Source organism: Sander vitreus, chromosome 3, assembly GCF_031162955.1.
Source record: "Sander vitreus isolate 19-12246 chromosome 3, sanVit1, whole genome shotgun sequence".
NCBI classification, from domain to species: Eukaryota; Metazoa; Chordata; class Actinopteri; order Perciformes; family Percidae; genus Sander; species Sander vitreus.
In genome coordinates, this window is record NC_135857.1 from 7,717,652 (window position 1) to 7,738,855 (window position 21,204).

At 40.5% G+C, this 21,204-nt stretch overlaps 1 protein-coding gene across 1 annotated transcript in view; it reads right to left on the minus strand.

The window, feature by feature from the left end:
- The window catches only part of LOC144515209 (kinase suppressor of Ras 1-like), a 68,520-nt gene that overhangs the window by 16,283 nt on the left and 31,033 nt on the right, over positions 1–21,204 (minus strand). The window contains exons 3-8 of the mRNA XM_078245839.1: positions 5,990–6,137; positions 3,163–3,523; positions 1,681–1,844; positions 1,480–1,546; positions 533–616; positions 383–444 (exon numbers count right to left, since the gene is read on the minus strand). Of these exons, the coding sequence (XP_078101965.1) occupies positions 383–444; positions 533–616; positions 1,480–1,546; positions 1,681–1,844; positions 3,163–3,523; positions 5,990–6,137 (886 nt within the window). The remainder of the gene's footprint in view (positions 1–382; positions 445–532; positions 617–1,479; positions 1,547–1,680; positions 1,845–3,162; positions 3,524–5,989; positions 6,138–21,204) is intronic.

Genomic DNA, 21,204 nt, shown 5'->3' on the forward strand with positions numbered 1-21,204 from the left:
CGCCAACAACGAATAAGCTAAAAGAAAAGCAAAATGAACAACCCTCTTATCCATGATGTCATTTTCATTTGAATCAATCTCCATCAAATCCTATCTTTCCATGTAAAACCACATGCCTTGCATATGTTTATTATCACTTTCTATTGGGATCAACCCAACCATTTGTCCTTTCACTGTCACTGGAAATGTTCACTTCAGTTGGACTCTTGCTCCGCAGTAATGACGGACACATAAATCACCCGGATGATTATAGACATAACCGTGTTCCTTAATGCATTCTTGAGATGTCATGAGCTGATATACCCATACAGTAATTTACTGGAGTCTTAGCAAAAAATAAAAAGTGAAGTCAAAGAAAGAACAGGTGTTGAGCATGGCTTACATGTGAGAAATGATATCCGACATGAGGGAGCATCTTTGGTACATTTGTTGTGGCACTTCAACCTGTGAACAGATGGATATGAGACCATAACAAATACAAGTAATAATCAAACAGAGTGGGGGAGGTGATACTGTATTTACACTCTCTTACTTGCAGTGTTTGCACTTGACACCAAACATCATGCTCTTGCGACACACTTGGCACATCTGGGAGAGCCAGGACTTGGTTGAAAACCTACAAAAGAAAGAAAAAAAAAATCTTTATCGTAACTCACGTTCCTATCTTATAACATTTGATTCGGAATAATTCACGTAATGACAATTTGCCCCTAAATTCAGTCACTGTAGTATTGAATGTAGTATCACAGTATTTTACATAACATACCGAACCTAGAAACATAGGAACTACTAGTTCAGGCTGTGATGTTCAATATAACCCAGGGCAGAAAAAAGGGTCCCAGTGTTCTGAAGGAGTACAGCACAGAGTGACAATAACAGCAGCCAACCGTTTCAGTTAACGATATCCACAGTGAACGTGAGCACCAGCAACTGTCATATTGAGAGTTGCTAAACTGTGTTTCATTGTGACAACAAAGAAAAATGTATTTGAAATAAAAACAATGACAAGATATATTCTATTCAAACACAGGGGGCTCTATTTTCGTGGCGGTGGCGGCGCAACAACCAGCCACTTTGCATTATCCTAAACTATGTTTGGCTATCTGCTTGCAGCCTGGAATTTTTTTTTTTATGTGTATTTTCCCCCAATAAGAGTTCACTATTAAAAGATTGATATTTAAATTAAAAAGATGCAAAAGTTCTAAAATTCCCAGGCTAAATTTTGTTTGGAAAATGTCTAAAAATCTCCCAGAAACTGACCCTTTGAAACCCTACTCTTAACACACAATTATAAATGCCCTTTAAATCCCTGGAGTACCCCTTTCAGTGTCTATCAAATGTCTCCAAACTGCTTGTGTTGCATAAGCCAACACTTCTATAACAACAGAGTCCACAGCATGAAGTATAGTAACTCTCACATTCTCCTATAAAGTCTTTGATTCTAAACAGGACAGGTGTATAGGGGCGACAGTAACTGACCTGTGTGTTACAGCTAAGCCAATGTCCCTCCTCATTGTCTGAGGGGAGCTCCTGTGCATGGTCACATCTGTGAAGAACATTAGAAAGTAGTATGTCAAAAACACAAAAAGAGACAATGGAGAAAAATGAAACAGAATCCCCAAAGTGTCAAAAGGACAATAAGAGCAGGAATCCAGGCTAGTATCTGTGACGGGGACTCACTCTCCAGCTGGGTGGGGGTGGCAGGCATGGTGTATGGGGCTGAGGCCGGGACAGGGCCTGGTGTCCGGGCAGACAGCAGTGGTGACCGCAGCGCCGAGTCTTCCGGTGGGTGCCCGGAGCCGTTGATATGAAGAGCAACCAACACTTTGTTCTTCTTACAGGCTCTGCAAGAACAGAGAACAACTCACAACTACTGTACAGCTGGGGTAAAAAACTGTCATGTCATTGGTAGCAGGTAAACCATAGTGTTATAGTTCGGGACAGTGGCGCCGGCAGGATTCTATTTCTTCTGTTTAAGTACAAACAAAAACCACCCGCTCACTGAAGCTGTTTATTGCGCCAGAAATCAGCTGTTATAATATCTAATGTGTATGAGATTGTGCTCCCAGCGTACTTTTATCACATCATGAGGACCAGATGGTTCGGATGGTCTGGTGAATGAATGAACAACACACAGCACAGAAACACGATCCACACTAGCCCAACGCAAGCAGCGCATTGGAACTGACTGCCAAGCTAACTTGTGCCACAGCCGGCCAAATTGAGAAAAGGAAAGCCACTGACCTACCTTACAGGTTCCAGACAAGGCGAGTGGAGGGTCCGAGTTGTAATTAGGTGTAATGTTTTCATAACCCAATGTGTACTTCTAGCTTTGGTTGGTCAAGACAGTAGGCTACACACAGCTACGGATTCGACCAAAACAAACAACCTAAGTCCTGCCTTCCACTTATGTCTTTTGATTTTGGAATTTTGAATAGAGTACCGAAACGGCAGTTTCACAGGATCTAAACAAACTTTCAAAGTGGTAGACATGTGGCATCATTTCTAGCTACCTACATTTGTTTTAATAACGTGTTTTACCTGCTAGGCAGCAGGGTCTAGCAGGTCTAGCAGGTCTGACCTTGTGGGTATATGGAAATCCTGGAGCTTGCTTAGTAGGTATACTGCGTATGCCTGCGTATCACGTAGACTACACCACTGGGCCCACCGGGAAAAGTCCAGACTCTCCCGATTGTCACAAATTTGTCATTAATTTCTCCAGCATTCTCCTTCCTAGTTCATTAAAGGTGCTGTAGGTAGGATTGCGAAGATCCAGGACTTAGCCAAAAAATGTGAACATCGACAACTTCTCAGTCCCTCCCCCCTTTCCGCTAAAGCCCAAAACGGTCTCCTAAGCCCCTCCCCCCACAAGGGAGAATGAATCCGTGTGCATGAGCAGTGATTGACACGCAGTTAGACAATAATGAACTAAAAGCTGAACTAGTCAGCTAGTCTAGTCTACATGCGTACATCATCCCATTTTTAGGGAAGTTTGCCTTAATTACAAGCTATACCTGAATACAATGACGTACATGTCTTAACAGTCCTTCTCTTGTATTAATGTTTGATATTTAGTAGCTGAAAGGTAATGCAATTTTTCAAACAGAACATCTATAATCTTTACCATATACACATGACTGCAGTATCAACTCTAAGACCCACTTGTGTGCTGCAGGCTCCTCGATGCGGTTGGCCAGCTGGGACTCTTGACTCTTGCTCCTTGTCAGTGCTATGTTGGGGAGCAGCTGCAGCAGTTTTCGGGACGGTGGCGGCGGCGTGTGGGAGGGCGTGGTAGTCCGTGTCTTTGGGGCTCGAGTTGCCGGAAGGGGGCTTGGCTCCAGGGTGAAGGCGCCATCTGAACAAGGAAGCACCGATATGGAGATGGAGCGGCCGTGGGTGCTGGTGGGCGGCAGGGGGGTGGAGGGGCTATCGGAGCTGGAGAGGGGGCTGATGGGAGAGAAGGCATCACTGTCCTGTTGGGACTCAGAGCTGCAGGAACCAAAGTCAGGCCTTGGGGCAACTCCTGGAGTCAAAGAGTCAAGATCACAAATTAGAGCGTAGTACACAAGTAGAGTCACACGTTACAAACAGATGGTTTGAGATGGTTACTTGTGAAATAATATACATTTTATTACAGGGTTTCCGCAGGTTTTACCAAGTCTAATTGATGAGTTTTTAAGACCTTTTTAAGACCATTATCAATTCAATTTAAGACCTTTATCACAACATCAACTTAGCCCTGAATTCAGTTTTTCAAGCCAAGTATCGCTAAACTTGCACTTCCCCAAACCTGAAGAACAAAATCAGTTTTATGTCTGTGGTACAATCCGAAAGAGACTCACACCAATAACACAAAAGCTGATTGGCTGCAATATAAGTTGCATGTTGGTCTCATTTGTAGTCATAATACAGCAAAAATAATATCTGGACTAGCGAAAGAAAGAACTACAACACCACAGAATAAATAAAAAAAGAGCATTAAAGGTAGCGTTGCATGGACGTAGGATAATTAAGACCTGTTTAAAATGATTTAAGACCTAGAACACAATACTTCAGATGATTTAAAGGTGCACTATGAGTTCCTGCATGGTTTCAGGGCGATTTCATTTTTGTCTCAAATCGTAGTCATCTCTCCTTGATCCGCTAGCTGCCTGCCCCCAGAATACACTGTGAAAAAGCCCGGTCTCTGGAGACAACACAGGAGTCGTAAACGTCAAACAAACACTAGGGGCACAGGATAGGCACCAAAATACAACAAACCACTCCAGCCAATTACCGACGAGATGGTTGGGGGAGGGGGTGGGGGTTAGTGACAGTCAGTTAGTCATGGCAGTTGCGGAAAATGTTGTTTTGAATTTACTTGGAACGTCAACAGAAGTGACCATGCAGGAACTCATAGTGCACCTTTAAGACTTTTTTAATTCCGCTACCTTTTACGACAACAGTTTGGTAAATACCTTCTAGTAGTCAAGTTCAAGTGTAGTACACGCTATAGTATAATGTGCATAGAACACTAAAGAGTCATTGTACTAGTACTACATAAAATTATTATATATTAATATTATTACAACTGCATTTATATAACACTTCTCTAAATGAGTTACAAAGTGCTTAACAGTAAAATAAACAAGAATACAAACGCAAAAATGTGAAAGTATATCACAGAATAAAAGAGGGAAGAGAGATAGGAGATGCAAGTTTTGGAATAGCATGAATTAAAACGACAAGATACACATTCTGCAACTTCCATTAACTACTACCAGACGATAAAGCAAGGATCCAGTTGTGGCTGATTGTGTTGGAGAGGAGCTGTCCAGCAGGGTAGCCCAAATAAAATAACTACAGATCTTGACTCATTTCGTAGCAAAATGTTCTGTGCAATCCAGCTTTTGAGGTTTGGAAAAACAGCTGAGGAGCAGTGTCATCAGATTTTAAAAACCAAACAAACAATGCAGGACGCACTTTAGTTGACTTTTAGTATTACTTAGTGGTGGCAATTACTTCATGATTTTCAGTCACTCAAACTTCTAAAAACCTACTATAAGATAAGATAAGATAAGCCTTTATTGTCTCATATAGGAGAAATTCATCTTGGGCTTTCAAGAGAAACAAAATGGCGACACATCGCGCATAAACACACAATAAACATACAGTTAACCTACATAGAAACATAATCATACATTCACTGAACATCTAATAAACCTCACACAATACCCCCCCCCCCCACCTTTCCTCACAATCACAGAAGAACAGAAGAGAACCCACAACACATCCTCCCCCTCGTATTGCACATGAATTGCACAGGAAAATGAATTTTGATGATTGCACATTTTCCGTTAACTCATGCTGTGGTAAATAACTTCTGTATTGCACAAAGCCCAATTGCATATTACCATATCAAATATAACATAAATGGCACACAGTGAACCTGGGGTTCTGGTAGCTGCTATACTGGGTTGGTAATGCTATTCTGATTTGAAATCAAGTGTCAAAAGAAACCACAAAACGTGTATATGTAAAATATTAAACCAAGATGGCTGTTACAGGGTTTTTCCTGCATAGAAGAATTGTTGGCACCCCCCCAAAAAGAGGTTTTAGCCAGCCCCAAAGGAAAATCACCAGCACCAAAATGATAAGAATTGAGAATAAAAGTAACTATTCAAATCCTCTCCGAATGTGGTTAAAAGGAATTCATCAAACAACCGTTAAACAAGCAGAACATAGACTTGAATATGAGTGCTAATCTCAGTTTTACCGTACAGAGTCTCTCCCAGTGATTTTTATGGCAGTGTTTAAATATTATTCTTTTTTTAATTGGGGTTTCATTTACTCAAGCATACTATGTATTTTTGTTTATCAAATGGTCAGAAATAACAGGACAATGCATAGATTTCTATCAAATAAGACCTTTACTGTACACGGACCGATCATGCTTACTGTCGTGCATAAATGTCTTAAAAAAGTCTTAAAAACTTGTAGAAACCCTGACCTGTGTCATTTGCACTCTTCAGACAGGAGAGGGCGGCAGTGAGGCGAGAGCGGTCTTCTGAATTGGAGCCCAGGCGTCTCATCATGTCCTGCAACTCAGAGCTGGAGTTCTGCAGCAACCCGTCCACTGAGAGCTTCCCTGCTGCAGCCTGCAGGGGACAAGGAGGACGTCTCTGTTACTGACAGAAAATCTGTTCAGAATAATCAGCAGCATATACAGAACGTTACTATGAGTGTTTGTCTGGGTTCCTGTATGTTTCTCTTCTTTGTCCCATCTGTAGCTGTCCCTGCAATCAGCTTAATGAACCATTTTCTGATCTGCTGAATCTCTAGGGCGTAGTGGACACGGGGTACGCGGGGGACATTTCCCCTGCATTTTTCTTGTCGGTGCCCTCTGTCCCCCGCAGGTGCGGGACGCGACGTGCATGTTACTCAGGTTATGTCAGTTGAATGATAGATTCATAGAAATAGGCAATAATTAAATAATATATAAACATATATACTAAAAATATAGGCAAGAAAACTCATTACAATATGCAATAGTGTATATGATGGAATAGTGGCATTAGAATGCGCCAGAGGCCACCAAATTTGGGCTATAAGGGAAATGTCAGTGTTTCTATCAATCATAAATGAGACGTAGGCTACTTGGAATCTGTGATTTGGTGAGACAAATGGGAGAGGATCTTTCAATAAAAAATCCTCCCCCTGAACAATCTGTCCCTCTCACTTCGGAAATTATGGCTACGCCTGATGCATCATTCACGGACGGTGAGAAATTATAAGATGTAGCAAAGAGTCTTAACCATGAGGACATTTTCCACTCATAGGAAAATGGCATCAGCAAAAATAAGTATCCTACAGGTAGACTTCCCTGCCAAGACATAAAGACATGCATGTCTGCATTACAATTACAGCCTCAACAATCAGCATTGGAGTGGAATCAGGACCTCTGACAGTTTCAACAACAACAAAGCACAAGGAGCATCTCAAAAGAAGATACCATGTCGCATAAGACGTTTTGGTTATTTTAAAGGGGACAACCCCTTTAAATTTAAATGTCTACAGATATACAAGAGTGTAAAGTGTTTAGCGTTCCAGGAGAGGAATGATAGAAGAAGTAGAGCAGTTGGGTGTACAGTAGTCTATATCCATGACGTTTCAATTGTTCGTTGCCTCCGGAAATTCCGCCGGTTGTCCGTTACCTTCCTCTTTCTTTGTGTTGCCGTTCTAAACTCCGGTGGACTTAGGAGGACTATGGTTACCTGCTCCTCAGATCTCTGCAGGGTAAATCCAGACAGCTAGCTAGACTATCTGTCCAATCTGAGTTTTCTCTCGCACGACTAAAACAACTTTTGAACGTACACGTTCCACCAAAACAAGTTCCTTCACGAGGCTATTTTGCAGCGACACCGGGCCTGCTGCCTGTGCTTAGCACCGCCCACGACGATTGTGATTGGTTTAAAGAAATGCCAATAAACCAGAGCACGTTTTTCTTCCATCCCAGAATGCTGTGTGGACTAGCCGGACCCTCTTCCGCAGCGCTGTGGAGGAAGGTCTGACAAAGCGAGACTAGATGTACAATGACCTCTATGTGCAATATGTAGCACACTTCAATAGAGTGTTAAACCAAACAACCTCGCAGAGAACATATCCTGTCTGTCGCAAACCAGGGTGCACAGGGTCCATTAGTACTTGGAACTCTTCTACTAGTCTCGCCATTGCCAGACCTATCTTCTGCGCTGTGGAGTAAGGTCTGGCTACACAACCAAAACGCTCTGGGTTGTTTGCATTTCTTTAACCAATCACAATCGTCGTGGGCATTGTTAAACTCCGGACGCAGCGACGGTGGCGCTACAAAATAGTCTCTATAATCCCACCAATCGGTCCCAAAACGTCCCAGTTAGAGAGTAAATGCTGTGAACATATTCTTTGTAAATCTTTACAAGCATTCCCCGAAAAAAAAACAAGCAGGCCTGCCTTGTTGCACCCTCCACATTTTCAGCGTGTGGTTTGCTAGCTCAAAGTTTGTTGTTGTTTTCCGAAGCAAAGGGATTTTGAGAACGGCAACACACAGAGAGAGGAAGGTGAGGGGCAAAGCCTGGATGTCAGGCTTTATCCTGGAAATGTACTTCCGTTGATCCAGACTACTCTTCTACTGGTCTGGCTCAGCAGATGTACATTGCTGGCCTGACATCCGCCGTGTCTCCCATGCAGCGGATGGCCCTCCCACCCTCTCGCTATCTCCACTGTCAGGGTTTAGCGCCAGGACGGTTGTGATTGGTTTATACAAATGAAACTGAGCGTTTTTTTTTTTCCCATTCCCAATATAGATAGGTGGTGTAGCCAGGCCATACTGCAGCGCTGATACAGAACTGTGGAGAGCACTGGCATTAACAGACCTACTATTCTGCTAACCATTCTATCTTCAAGTTCAGCTTTTTCTGAAAATGTCTGTCAGACATGCCAGTGTGTTCAACTTGAGAGCCTTCAGTACTCAGTTTACATACAAGGCATTTTACCTACCTCAGTTAGCATCACTGTATGAGAGCCTTGTATGTTCACACTGGTAAGTTTATATTACATTAAATCACATTTTGCATTTGTTTGCTTCCACTTTAGTTTTCTCTTGCCTCTGCTATGCAAATAGTGTCTGTACATTCATGTGGGCCTACTAGACACTACTCATCCCTTTGGTGCATGCCACCTAAACAAAAGTATTCAGTAATTCTTTACAGTTCTAGAAGAAGGATAAAGTGTGATACTAGAAATTGAGTCTTGCCCTGACTTGTCATTTGAGCTTACTTTAATGTAGTTGTTGAATACTATGGATACCTAGGTTATTTGGTACCAAAACCAAAATAAACCAGAAAAAACAGTGACCTCATCATCATAATGGCGTAAGAATGGAGTTGGAGGAAGTTTAAGTTAAGAGAGAAGAAGAAGGAAACATTAGCAGGATACATTTAGCAGTATTACAAGTGATTAGTCTTTTTACTGCATGGCATTCTCTTCACAGGCTTGCTCATGTCATGTCATGCTCCTGTGTGGTGTAGACCACAAAATGCATTTGCTTATTCAAACCTCATTCTGTCTAAAAGTTACTAATCTTAATTCTGATGAATGTCAACCTTCCATCCATATTCCAGTTATATTCCATAGAAGAGTGTGTATATCACTGGGTCTAAATGGGAACAGTTAAAGATGTAACTCTATAGTGTACAGTATGTCATGACTTTTCCTTGTAGGCAGCAGGACAAGCTTCAACAGAGATTACGCGAGTGGAGAAGGGAATGTATTCTGTGAAGGTTGGGTCACCTGACTGGATTTCTGGAACATGGACCTGTCAACAGACTACTTTTTATTCAGTGTGAATTAAAAGCAAAAGCCAGGCTGTCATAGAGGAACAACTGGCCCCTTAGCAAACACAATAAAGACATAAAAACAAGTCAGTATCAAGAAGTATGGGGCAGCACATTTAAAGGGCATTTGTGTGTGTGTGTGTGTGTGTGTGGGGGGGGGGGAATAAATGCCTGTGGGTCTAAAGTGTTAAATTAAAAAGCAGTCTACTGTCAGTTTGTTTTCCGAACTGCTCTAATATGCCAGACCTGATGCAAGAGTGGTTCCTGGAATCTGCTGGCAAACTGTGAAAACAAGGTTTACCCTACACTGCTTTATTTTACTGGAATGTGTTTTCTCAGCTCATAGTGTGTGTGTGTGTGTGTGTGTGCGCGCGTGCGTGCGTGTGTGTGTTTTTGATGAAGAGAATCGGGGAAAGGGATTGGCTTAATCTCCTGGCAACTGGCTGTTTCCTGCATTGTGTCCATAGTAAGTGAAATAGACATGCTGGGGAAACAAAGGCTCAGAATTTGCATGTGATGAATCTGAGAGACAATGCTGAAACTGAATTTGAGGCTTTTCCCAACTAACTTCTGTGCAAAAATGCAATCTTTAAGTTCAGCTGAAACTAATATGAGGCTTCAGAGTTAAACAAATTACATGGGCATCTTTTCAGTGTAGAATTCCTGGAGATCTGTCCAGGATGTAGATTTGTTCTAGACAATGTAACTGCCAGGACGGTTGCTACCACTGCGGACCCCAAAGTCATGTCTTCAGTAATTGTAATGACATTAGTGTAATTTGGATTATCTTGTTTCTTTAGGTATTTGTTGCATTTCTATTTTATTTTTTGATTTGCTTATAGTGCAATACAAGTGATCAACATGAAAATAAATATGAGGCAATACATAAAATAGACTAAACCAAACCAAAAAAAACACAATAGCTGACAAAAGACATAAGATGAAAAGATGGGGGCGTAATGTTTAGCTTAGGCTATCTTATTGTGATACTCGTGTGTGTGTGTGTGTGTGTGTGTGTGTGTGTGTGTGTGTGTGTGTGTGTGTGTGTGTGTGTGTGTGTGTGTGTGTGTGGGGCTTGTTTTCTTGGCTCAAGGGCAAGGGTAATTGTTGCATTTCTAGTTTGATTTGTTCTGGTTTGTTTTTTGGCCTTTGCCTATATATATATATATATATATATATATATATATATATATATATATATATATATATATATATATATATATATATATATATATATACATATATTGACAGTGAAAATTGATATTGGCTGTATGTGTCCACAGTTCTCCAGCCAAGACATGCTGATGGGTTTGAGCAGATGGGCTCTATGGATGGTGATGTCAGTCATTGCAATGCTTTTGTCCAGACTGAAATACCTTGACCAATACTGGATAGACTTTCATGGAATTTTCATCTTCCCCATTGGATGACTCCTAAATACTTTGGTGACTCCCTGATGTTTTATCTAGCGCCACAAGCAGGTGCCATTTAAAACTAGTAATTTAATGTCTCAGCAACTACTGGATGAATTGTCATGGAATTCGGTTTAGACATTCATGCTCCCCTCATTGTAAAAACGTTGGTGATCCTCAGAAATGTTGGCCTGATGATGGTGCTAGATGAAAAGTATACTGTTCAAGGGATTTACTACTATTATGTAGTCTATTAAGTTCTCACTGAGAAGCTTCTACTGATCTGCTGCATGTATATGCAGATGTACAGTAACCAGCTAACTACAGTACATGTAAACACTTTATCTGGTTTCTCTAAATAACCTGATTAAGTGCATGTTAACACATTGACCGTTTGCACCACCTAGTGCCAGGATTGTTTCATTTTTCTACAAACAAAAACCTTATTCCATCTTAATAATTTGAAAGATGCAATAACCATCATCAATCGTTGGTTGACCCATATTTCAGAAAAGCGTATTTTCTTGCATACCTCCAGCCATATCAAACCATGCAGATAATTGCAGGTACAGAGCTAAACAAATGAGTGCTAAAGCTGTGCTGCACTTCCATACAGACTATGCAGCACGAGTAGACAAACTGAAACAATAAAAAATGTCTTCATAGTGTTTGTCTAGCACGCCTACATTAGCCAGCTCCTCTTTCCTAGCAGACTGCTTGACAGCATGGGCAGAGCCAGATGCTCAGCCCAAACCTAGGGGGGTAGAATAGATTTTTTCTCCCATTCATGGCAGCTATTTGCAAGTTATTTGATAAAAGAATGCCTAAAAATCGGTATATCATTTGGTAAAAACATGATAGTTGGCACTTGGCAAGGGGAAAAAAATCATCCTGTAGAGCCTACATCATAATTGTTCTCAACTGTCTTCATCATTCTGAAACCAGAACACAGCAAATGTTGAATCTGGGCTGCTCTAACTGCAATACACTTATGAAAGCCAGACATACTCTGAATGCCCTTGGTCTTGAGTTTGTAGTTATAGAGTATTATGAGGCTTTGATTTTCCCAGAGCTCACGCCCCTAGATTGTGGACTTTCCAATGACCTCACTGTGGACAGTTTTCATTGGAACTAGTCTCTCTCAAAGCAACAGTCCCTATGAAAACTGTTAATAGCGAGGTCTGTGGATTTTCCAGGATAACCAGGACATTGTTTCTGTCAGCACACACTGCTGCTGTCATTCCACTTCCATTGTTTACAGGTGGAGGAGCATCTAATAACCCCAAAAGTGAAACTATCTGCAAGTATCTGTAGGGCCAGATACCTCAAGGACTAAGGAGAAACATATCCCCCTACCATGTCCACATGGACAAGACTGTCCTACCAGCAGCATCTGAGTTTCCGCTGTCCAGTAATTAATGGTCATTGACAGAAAAAAAATTGGTTTTAGGGGGCACTCTATAATTTTATGAGTCAGTTTGTTTGCAAAAACTGTAGTTTTTATATTGTTTTATTTACTCAGCCTAGCGAAAGAAAAAAAAAAAGCCTTTTTCTATTCAGATCGCCACTTTAAAATGTTATGTGCATTCATTTAATCGTTTTGGCCTCTCTGCCTATAGCACATAGTAGGGCTGCACAATATATCGATTTTTTTATCGTCATCCCAATATCAACTGGCACAATAAACCCCTCCCCGAAAGGCTGCGACATACCGCGAAAGACACTCAAGATGACATCTGTTTATTTATCGCAAATTATATCGTGATATTCAACAACGTTATCAGGTATCGCGCATTTTTCTCATCTTAAGTAGTCCAAGCAAGTAGCTACATTTCAATACAAATGGTGTAAATCTATACATGCCTTGATTATATTATTGTTATATATATATATATATATATATATATATAGGGCTGGGCAATATTTCAATATTATATCGATATCATGATATGAGATTAGAGATCGTCTTAGATTTTGAAGAATTGTAATATCGTTACATGGTAACTTTAGTCTTTTCATGGTTTCAAAGGCTGCATTACAGTAAAGTGATGTCATTTTCTGAATTTACCAGACTGTTCTAGCTGTTCTATTATTTGCCTTTAACCACTTAGTCATTATATCCACATTATGATGGTTATTTATCTTAAATCTAAATGTGGAAGATATTTTGTGAAAGCACCAATTGTCAACCTTACAATATCGTTGCAATATCGACATCGAGGTGTTTGGTCAAAAAAATATCGTGATATTTGATTTTCTCCATATCTCCCAGCCTCATATATATATATATATATATATATATATATATAATGAAACCCTACAGGTTACATGACCAGCACCAATTCTTTCTAGCGGAACCTCTGTTCATAATCCAGCCTATGTTAACGTTAATCTGACAAGGACCTGTAGCAGCTGTGTGAATAATTACTCTTGTCAGTCATAGTTATACTCCCAAAAAACTTGGAAAAAGCATGTGACTTTGACACAGACTGTCGTTTGTGTTCTGTCTCCGACCAGCAGTCAAAGCTGGTTTCTTAGATGACTGACAGTGTTGAAAGTTACTTAATGTAATACATTATAGATTACTAGTTACTGTCATTTGAGAGTAATTACTTATATTACAATATTACTGTCTCTGAATAACTTTTGAGTTATTTTCACCAAAATAACAGCGGAAGTTTGACTTGGCAGCTAGCTTGTGAATTTCACCACCGGATCAATAAAGTCTCCTCTTTATCCACTTTAATACATCATAGATTATTCATAATATTTTGTATAATTAATATGAATATGCAAATGAACAAAAGCTATAAAAATAGAGAAGTAAAACGTACAATAGGCAAGTAGGAGAAAATGAAAATACTCAGCAAGCCTAAACATTAATTCCCGACATGTTTCTGTCAGCAGCTCGGACACACTGCTGTCCGCGCTGACGTACCGTCACCTGTCGGGACACAGATGTTGTCCGTACCGTCTCTGGTTCTGGCTCTGACCACGGGAACAGTGACGGGACAGCTTGCTTCAACGCAGCGTAATAACTCCTGAAAATAATGTCCATCTCGCAGATGTATCTGTCTCTGCAGTCATCTCAACCATCGAATACTGCGACAGGAAATAATACTCACTGCTTTTTTTTTTCCTGTGAAGAAATGTTTCGCGGTGGAATTCTTAAAAAAACAAAACACCACTAAATGTTGCGTTAAAATGCGGTGTAACTCGCGTTACTGAGATTGTAACGGGTATAATATTACCGAAATGTAATTAGTAATGCGTTATATTACTGCGTTACAGCAAGAAGGAATACATTACTGTAATTGCGTTACTTTTGTAACACGTTACTCCCTTCACTGATGACTGATGCAACTTTGGAAAAGATCTTTTTCTTAAGTGTAAAAGCCTTATAGCCTACATGTTATACATTTAGAAACATGCTTGGAAACAAAAGATCTACCAACTATACATAAACTATACATATACATAAACAAAAGGGGTACAAAAATAAATACAAGCATTAAAGACAAGATATGCAGAAGTGATTAACACATCTCAGAGTTGACAAAAAGACTGGTCCCCAGCAGATGGATGTAGATGCTAATTCAGCCCCAAATCAACCTGCCAGCCGCTTCTTCACTCCGCCAGTGGACTTGATAAAGTAGCCTGCCCTACTGGATACACAGTTATTCCTCAGTGACATGTTTTCTCAAGATGAATGGTGTTCTACACTGCTCTGGTCACCTTACACAGGGTTTCTGCAGGTTTCAACAAGTCAAATCTAAGACTTTTTAGGATTTAAAGATAATTTTTTTGGGCATTTTAGGCCTTTGTTTTATAGGACAGCTGAAGACATGAAAAGGGGAGAGAGAGAGAGAGAGAGAGAGAGAGAGAGAGAGAGAGAGGGAATGACATGCAGCAAAGGGCCGCAGGTCAGCGTCGAACCTGCGGCCGCTGCGTCGAGGAGTGAACCCTTTATATGAAATGTAAGATCTATATCACGACATAAAAGTACAACGAAATGCAGAGTCACAAAAGTACTTAGTTAATAAACTTATTCAATTTGAATAAAAGCGACACAAATAATCATCTGTAAATATACTGCAAGTTGTATTTGGACGAGCGAAAGAAAGAACTACAACACCACAGAATAAAAAGAAACATTTCAGTGAGCATTAGAGGTAGCGTTACATGGACGTAGGGGAAATTATGACCTGTTTAAAATAATTTAAGAACTAGAAAATAACACTTTATAAGGCCTAGCATTTTTATTTTAAGATTTTAGACTTTTTTTGACTTTTTAAGACCCCGCGGAAACCCTGTTACATGACAAACTAAACAGTGATATTACTCCTCCCAATGTGATTTATTGCTACACTACTGCCCCCGCTAACTGTCATATTCTAAAAAAAAATATTGGCAGGGAAAAAAATCATCCCGTAGAGCAGGGGTCAACGTTTTTTAGGCCAGGGACCCCTAAGCTGGAAGGGAGACCGAGTTGGGACCCCCTACTACATAAATTGTATACAACTGAGTTGCATATTAAACTGGGTTGAATGGATGGAAATACATGGTCAGTATTTATGCATCATGTATTAACATTAAACATACATTTGGAAGGCACAGTGAATCTTTAAGCTTAACTATATGGCCAGTCGGCTACCATAGTTACCTATAGTAAGATTATCTTCAATATGTAAATATATTTTTTTCACAAATAGGCCAATGTATCTTTGTTATTAATATGTTGGATTCATATTAATGTATATTTTCAGACATTTCAATTTGAAAAAAGGATATTAAAAAAAAAAAAAAAAGGCCCCCCTGCACTAACTCTGAGGACCCCCTAGTGGTCACTGTTGAAGATCTCTGCTGTAGAGCCTACATCCCAATTGTTCAATAACAAACGCCAAAGGCACCTGACCAAGCGTCGCTTTTTGACTCGCTGGGAGTGAGAATGTGTCCTCCCTGTCTTACTGGACCCACAACAGTTGGCTTACAGGACGAATAGATCTACAGACGATGCTGTCACCCTAACCCTCCACACTGTCCTTGGTACGTGTCCATGTAGGCATTGTTTTCACGGTAGTTACCAGTTTCTCTTCACTGACCACTGACAAGCAACGAAAATAGGCTACGGTCTCATACAAGCCAGATGGCTGCACCTGATTGGACGAACGCGTCACTTGGGGCTGTCTGCTGTCTGAGGATAAATGAAAAGATTTTTGTGAGCTTTTGAGAGGCGTCAAGCCGAGCCGGTTGCTCCTTATTTGCATAAAGTTGGCTGAATTCAACTTTATGCAAATGAGGAGCGGGCAAATCGACGCCCCACTTCTCCAAAGTCCCCGCCAGAATGCATTGCAGAGCTGCTCCCATAGAAATGAATGCAGTCTGCAGCCCCTTTGTTGATTTTATCAACAGGAGCACGCTTATTCTATTATATTTACACAGACAAACACTGAGGACCATTACGCAATCATAACATATATTAGTCTGGTGTACACTGTTTACATACACTTGTTGAATCGGCTGCTATTATCAGCACCACTGTCACTTTACCATGTTATTTTGTCTCCCAATGCTCTTATATAGTTTCTATTTTGATTCTATTCTCAGTTTACTTAAGTACTGTAGCTCTCATTATTTATTTCTGTTGATTTCTATACTTGTCTGTATTATTAAGCTGATGCAGCTAATGTAATGGGCTAAAGCACTACACTCATTGTGCCTTTTCTTTCCAACTGTTTTCCACTTTATACAAAAATTAATACCAGAAGATGAAAAACTACATGTGAGGCATGTTCGCTGAGTCAATGATTAACAAGTTATCCAGAACCAGTTAAGACACGGCTTCACAGCATTATACCTGGTTTGGTATTACAACTGGATGGACAAGCTTTTTTTTCTTTTTTTTTATGCGCTGACAGGAATTGACTCTCTGGGAAACCCAAGGGCAGTGGACTGGGAGTGTACGTGAACAAAGGTGAACAAAATGTTTCTAGCCACTGTTCTGCAGCAGTGGAATACTTCAGGTTAAAGTGCCATCCCCGCTACCTGCTGAGGGAGTTTATGTGTCATTGTGGCAGTGTGTATACCACGTAACGCTAATGCTAATGATGCACTGGAAAAGCAACATGATGCTATCAATCAGCTACAGAACAAGCATCTTGTGGGCTTCTTCATCATTGCAGGTGATTTTAATCATGGCAAGATCAAGAACATCCTACTTAGGGCTGAACTCTTTAAAGTGGCGATATGTAACTTTTAGTTTGTGTTGAATCTAGCGGCCGCTTTGGACAAAAGCGGTAGTGTTTTTACCACACCTGCTGTCCTAGAGGTGTTTTCTTTAAAGTGCTCATATTATGCTTTTTGGCTTTTTCCCTTTCCTTTATTGTGTTATATATCTTTTTTGTGCATGTTATAGGTTTACAATTACCCATTAATCAACAGTAGTGGTTAACCTGCAACATGGGCTTTAATCACCATTTAACCAGTGCAGGGAAACGTTTAGCAAGATATTCATATTAAATCACTGTCCCTTCCCCTTTTAGCAGACTTAATAACAGATGATTCAGCAGCACCCCAGTCTCCCCCTAACTGTGCCCCTCCCTGTCCCAGTGAAGAAGGTGAGCAACATTGTGTTCAATGACATGCCAGTTAGCATCATTGCAGGGAGTCTGTGGGGATTTCTCTCTTTCATTAATAATTATAATAACAATTAATAATAATAATAATTTTGTTAAGAGAATTTTTCATTTTGTCAAATTTTACAATAAAAATACATTGAGATGGTAAAAGATGGCCTTCAGCACATTTTTTTATGGTTGCTTTTAATCTTGCATCAAATAGTGAACTGCATACTAGACTTGCATGCATGTACAAATCCCCAGCAGTAAATATTGTGCTAGTACTAGTATTGAACTACAAGAAGCAAGACAGTTGCAAGCCTTTAATTAGAGTTATGTAAAGCTTTTGATGGGACAGTTAGGTCCTAGAGATGTGGTGACAACAGCTGAGCAGAGGGGGCCCAATTAGATTTTTTGTCATGGGGGCCCAAAATTCCTGGCGGCGCCCCTGCACACGTTATAATGCTCGCCTAGCTGGTAGCGTAGCACGCCCTCATACTCTGCTTCTGACTGGCTAGTAGTCCTTACCTAGGTACTGCGCATGTGCGACTCCCAACAAAGATGGAACAGAAGTGAGATGCCTCACTCGTAGCTAAAACAGAGAGCTCAACACACAGGGTGAAAAGAGGAGCTGCAGCAATGTGCAGTATAACAAAAATATGGCGTTTTTTGAAAATTAAACCATGTAAACCTATTCTGATATAACCTCTAAATACAATTATAAACCTGAAAATGAGCATAATATGAGCACTTTAAGGTGCTTTATTACTCACTGTAGATTACTGAGTTAGCGTTACCAGGAGGTCATATAGTTGCAATGAATGTTTTGCTTAGACAGAAAATCATTCATTTACAATAAGACAATACGTTACAGATGCATCATTGCATTTCAAGTGTTGCATACGGTAACTTAGCCTGGATGTATCGTGACCTAAACCGGGTAACATTATCACTGTCGCTGTGTCACGAGCCAAAGAGTTTGTTGTAGCAACGAACGTAGTAATAACTTTGATTTATATAGCGCATTAATGAAACCCAAGGACGCTTTACAGGGGGACAAAGGAAAAGAAAAGAGTAAACCAACCCAAACACAGACTAAAAGGAATAACACGTCTGTGCTAAATGGAAGGGCAGCTACTGACGTACAACCACATCGTGCAATCTAACGTTATTTTATGAACGTTAGTTCGTTAGTATAATACATATACCCGATGGCCAATTTGGGGACGTTTTGAATCATTTACAATCCCGTAATTGTCTCCATCTGTTGGACGCCTGACTGACAGTGACTGAGTTTTGTTGGTGGTGATCATACATTAAAAGGTTACATTTGTAAATAACTATTTGAATCTGGATAGTCCATAGACCACACTGTTGACAGTTTTTAATGGGAACATTTCTTTGGTACAATGTTTTAGTATGTTTAGAAATGTATCTGTCATGAGGCCCCCCGGGAGCAGTATTAATAATTAACAGTTTTAAGTACCATCCAGCTTAAATCAATGAAATAAACATGTTTGGAAGATGACAGGTGGAGTCAATGAAGGTGTGCTGGAGCTCGTCTCAAAGGGCATACATCACAGCGCCCCACTATTAAGAAGCTCCACCCATTTACCATTACAGCCCTGTAATATTGTCAGATTCACGATGGACAACTAATGCAGACCTTACACCAAACGACTTTTCAAGCGATTCCACTGTCGCAGACTAATTTCCAATATCTAAATGAAATCATGAGTGTCTTGCTAGAGTTCGGGCACTCCCATCGTCTCCATCGTTTGGTGTAAGGTGGACATAAAACTCAGTCCCAGTCAGTCTTTTTCCCGTTTGGACCTGAACGTGTTTGATATTATCCTAAGTTTAAGTCTTGGTAGTGAAGTTAAGTCATGTGAACATTGTCAACAACCACTGGGTGCACTCCCTCCAGCACCAAACAGGAAGCAGCAAACGGCTAGAGCCAGTGTTGTTTATGGCTGCTATGGCGCCGTGCTAAGCTAAACGCTAAAGAGGGAAAGTTGCCGATTGTCAACCCTTCTGAAGCGAGTCATCCAACGGGAGTTTTACCGGCGGATAAATGCAGACCTCCGGGTACTGGAGACATTCATCTGCATGTACGGCAGAACAGAAAATCAGCAAACTTTCCCTCAAGTTACCAGCTAACACTAGCGGTAGCTAGCTAGCTTGGTTACATTTTTCAAAACGAATCTAGTTGTAGTCTTGCAATGTGTGACCCTGCAAGATCTTTGAATGTCTTTACATATTATGACAGTCTTTAATGTTAAATGTGAGATGATTGTCTTTAGATGTGAGATGGTGTCAGACTTTAGTCTTTTCACAGTCTGTTCAAAGTCTTCTAATGTATGTTAAGCTTAAGAAAAAAAAAGATCAAAATCGATGCAGCACAAACTGACATATTGTCTTTTTTTTCATGCATCCTTCCTTGTATAAACCTGGCTACTATATTACCCACAGTGCAACTGAACTGCTGACAGCTCAGTAGAAGATTGGGCTGTGTTGTGCTAGTAGCAGCTAATTTAGTGTCGAGCAGAGCGCTAACCTGCAGCAGAGAAGAGCAGCGGGCCACAACCACACACTCTTTTCACTGTCAAACTTGTAGTCCTCAGCCCCAACCGACACTGACTCAAGTGACATCACTTGAGGACATTTATCAGACTTCACACTGCTCCCTCTGAAGACACTCAAGACTTTATACTACTTTATTTACATATGCTGTAGTATTCCCCAACACCTGGAAATGGTGAAGTTCCACTTTAATGCTCCACACAGCGCTCCCACAGTTCATCCTAAAACAGTCACAAGTCTTGAAAGTAAGCTTGCAGAAATGATCAAAATCATCAAATCATCTCTGGTGCAGAATGTAGCAACTGATATGTCAGTGAGAATGATACTTTAGGGCAGGGGTGTCAAACTCAATTTCACTACGGGCAACACTGGAAATGAGAATCACATCAAGGGCCAGACTAGTGATGGTCAAATGAAGCTTCGCGAACCACTGTCTTTATTTTCTGAGCTCACTAGATGGCGCTCTCTGTTCAACAAAGGGTTGAAAACACACTGAATTGCCATTCCTTTAACCTTTTTCTTTGAACAGAGAGCGCCATCTAGTGAGCTCAGAAAATAAAGACAGTGGTTCACGAAGCTTCATTTGCCCATCACTAGGCCAGACATGTAGAGTTTATTAACATGCTTTTATATAATTGAAAAAGTCAAATATCTTTGACCTTATGATTGCATGTCTCATATAGTCTTCTCACTTACAGTTGACAGTCTACATAAAGCCCTAAAAAAGTCAGCAAAGAAGTTTGGTAGCATCATAGAAAAAAAGCGCCAAAAAAAGGTCAGAGAAAAAAAGCAACAAAAACGCTGGAAAAAGTGGCAAAAACATCACAGAAAGCGCCAAAATCATTGGATAAAGTACCAAAAAAAAAAGTGACAAAATCGTAGGTAGGTGGGCTGAAATTTTTTGTGAACCTAAATTGATATGCGCGCCGGATCAAAATCTACGAGGGGGCCGGATTTGGCCCGCGGGCCTCGAGTTTGACACATCTGCTTTAGGGTAATATAGGGTCAGCAACAAGAGCTCTTTCTGTCAAGTCAGGATACATAAGTGATCCTCTGCAGTGAAATTGTTACTTGACTGACAGCCTTCTATTCTTATACAGTCAATGTGAAGATGTTTCCTGCCCTTCCATAAACAACAAAAAGGTAAAAAAAAAAAAAAATGAAGGTTGGAGAAACAGACTTCGCACTTTGCAAAGCTGACGCATACCGATACCTGGCCAGTGCCTGGGCATGCCTCGGCTG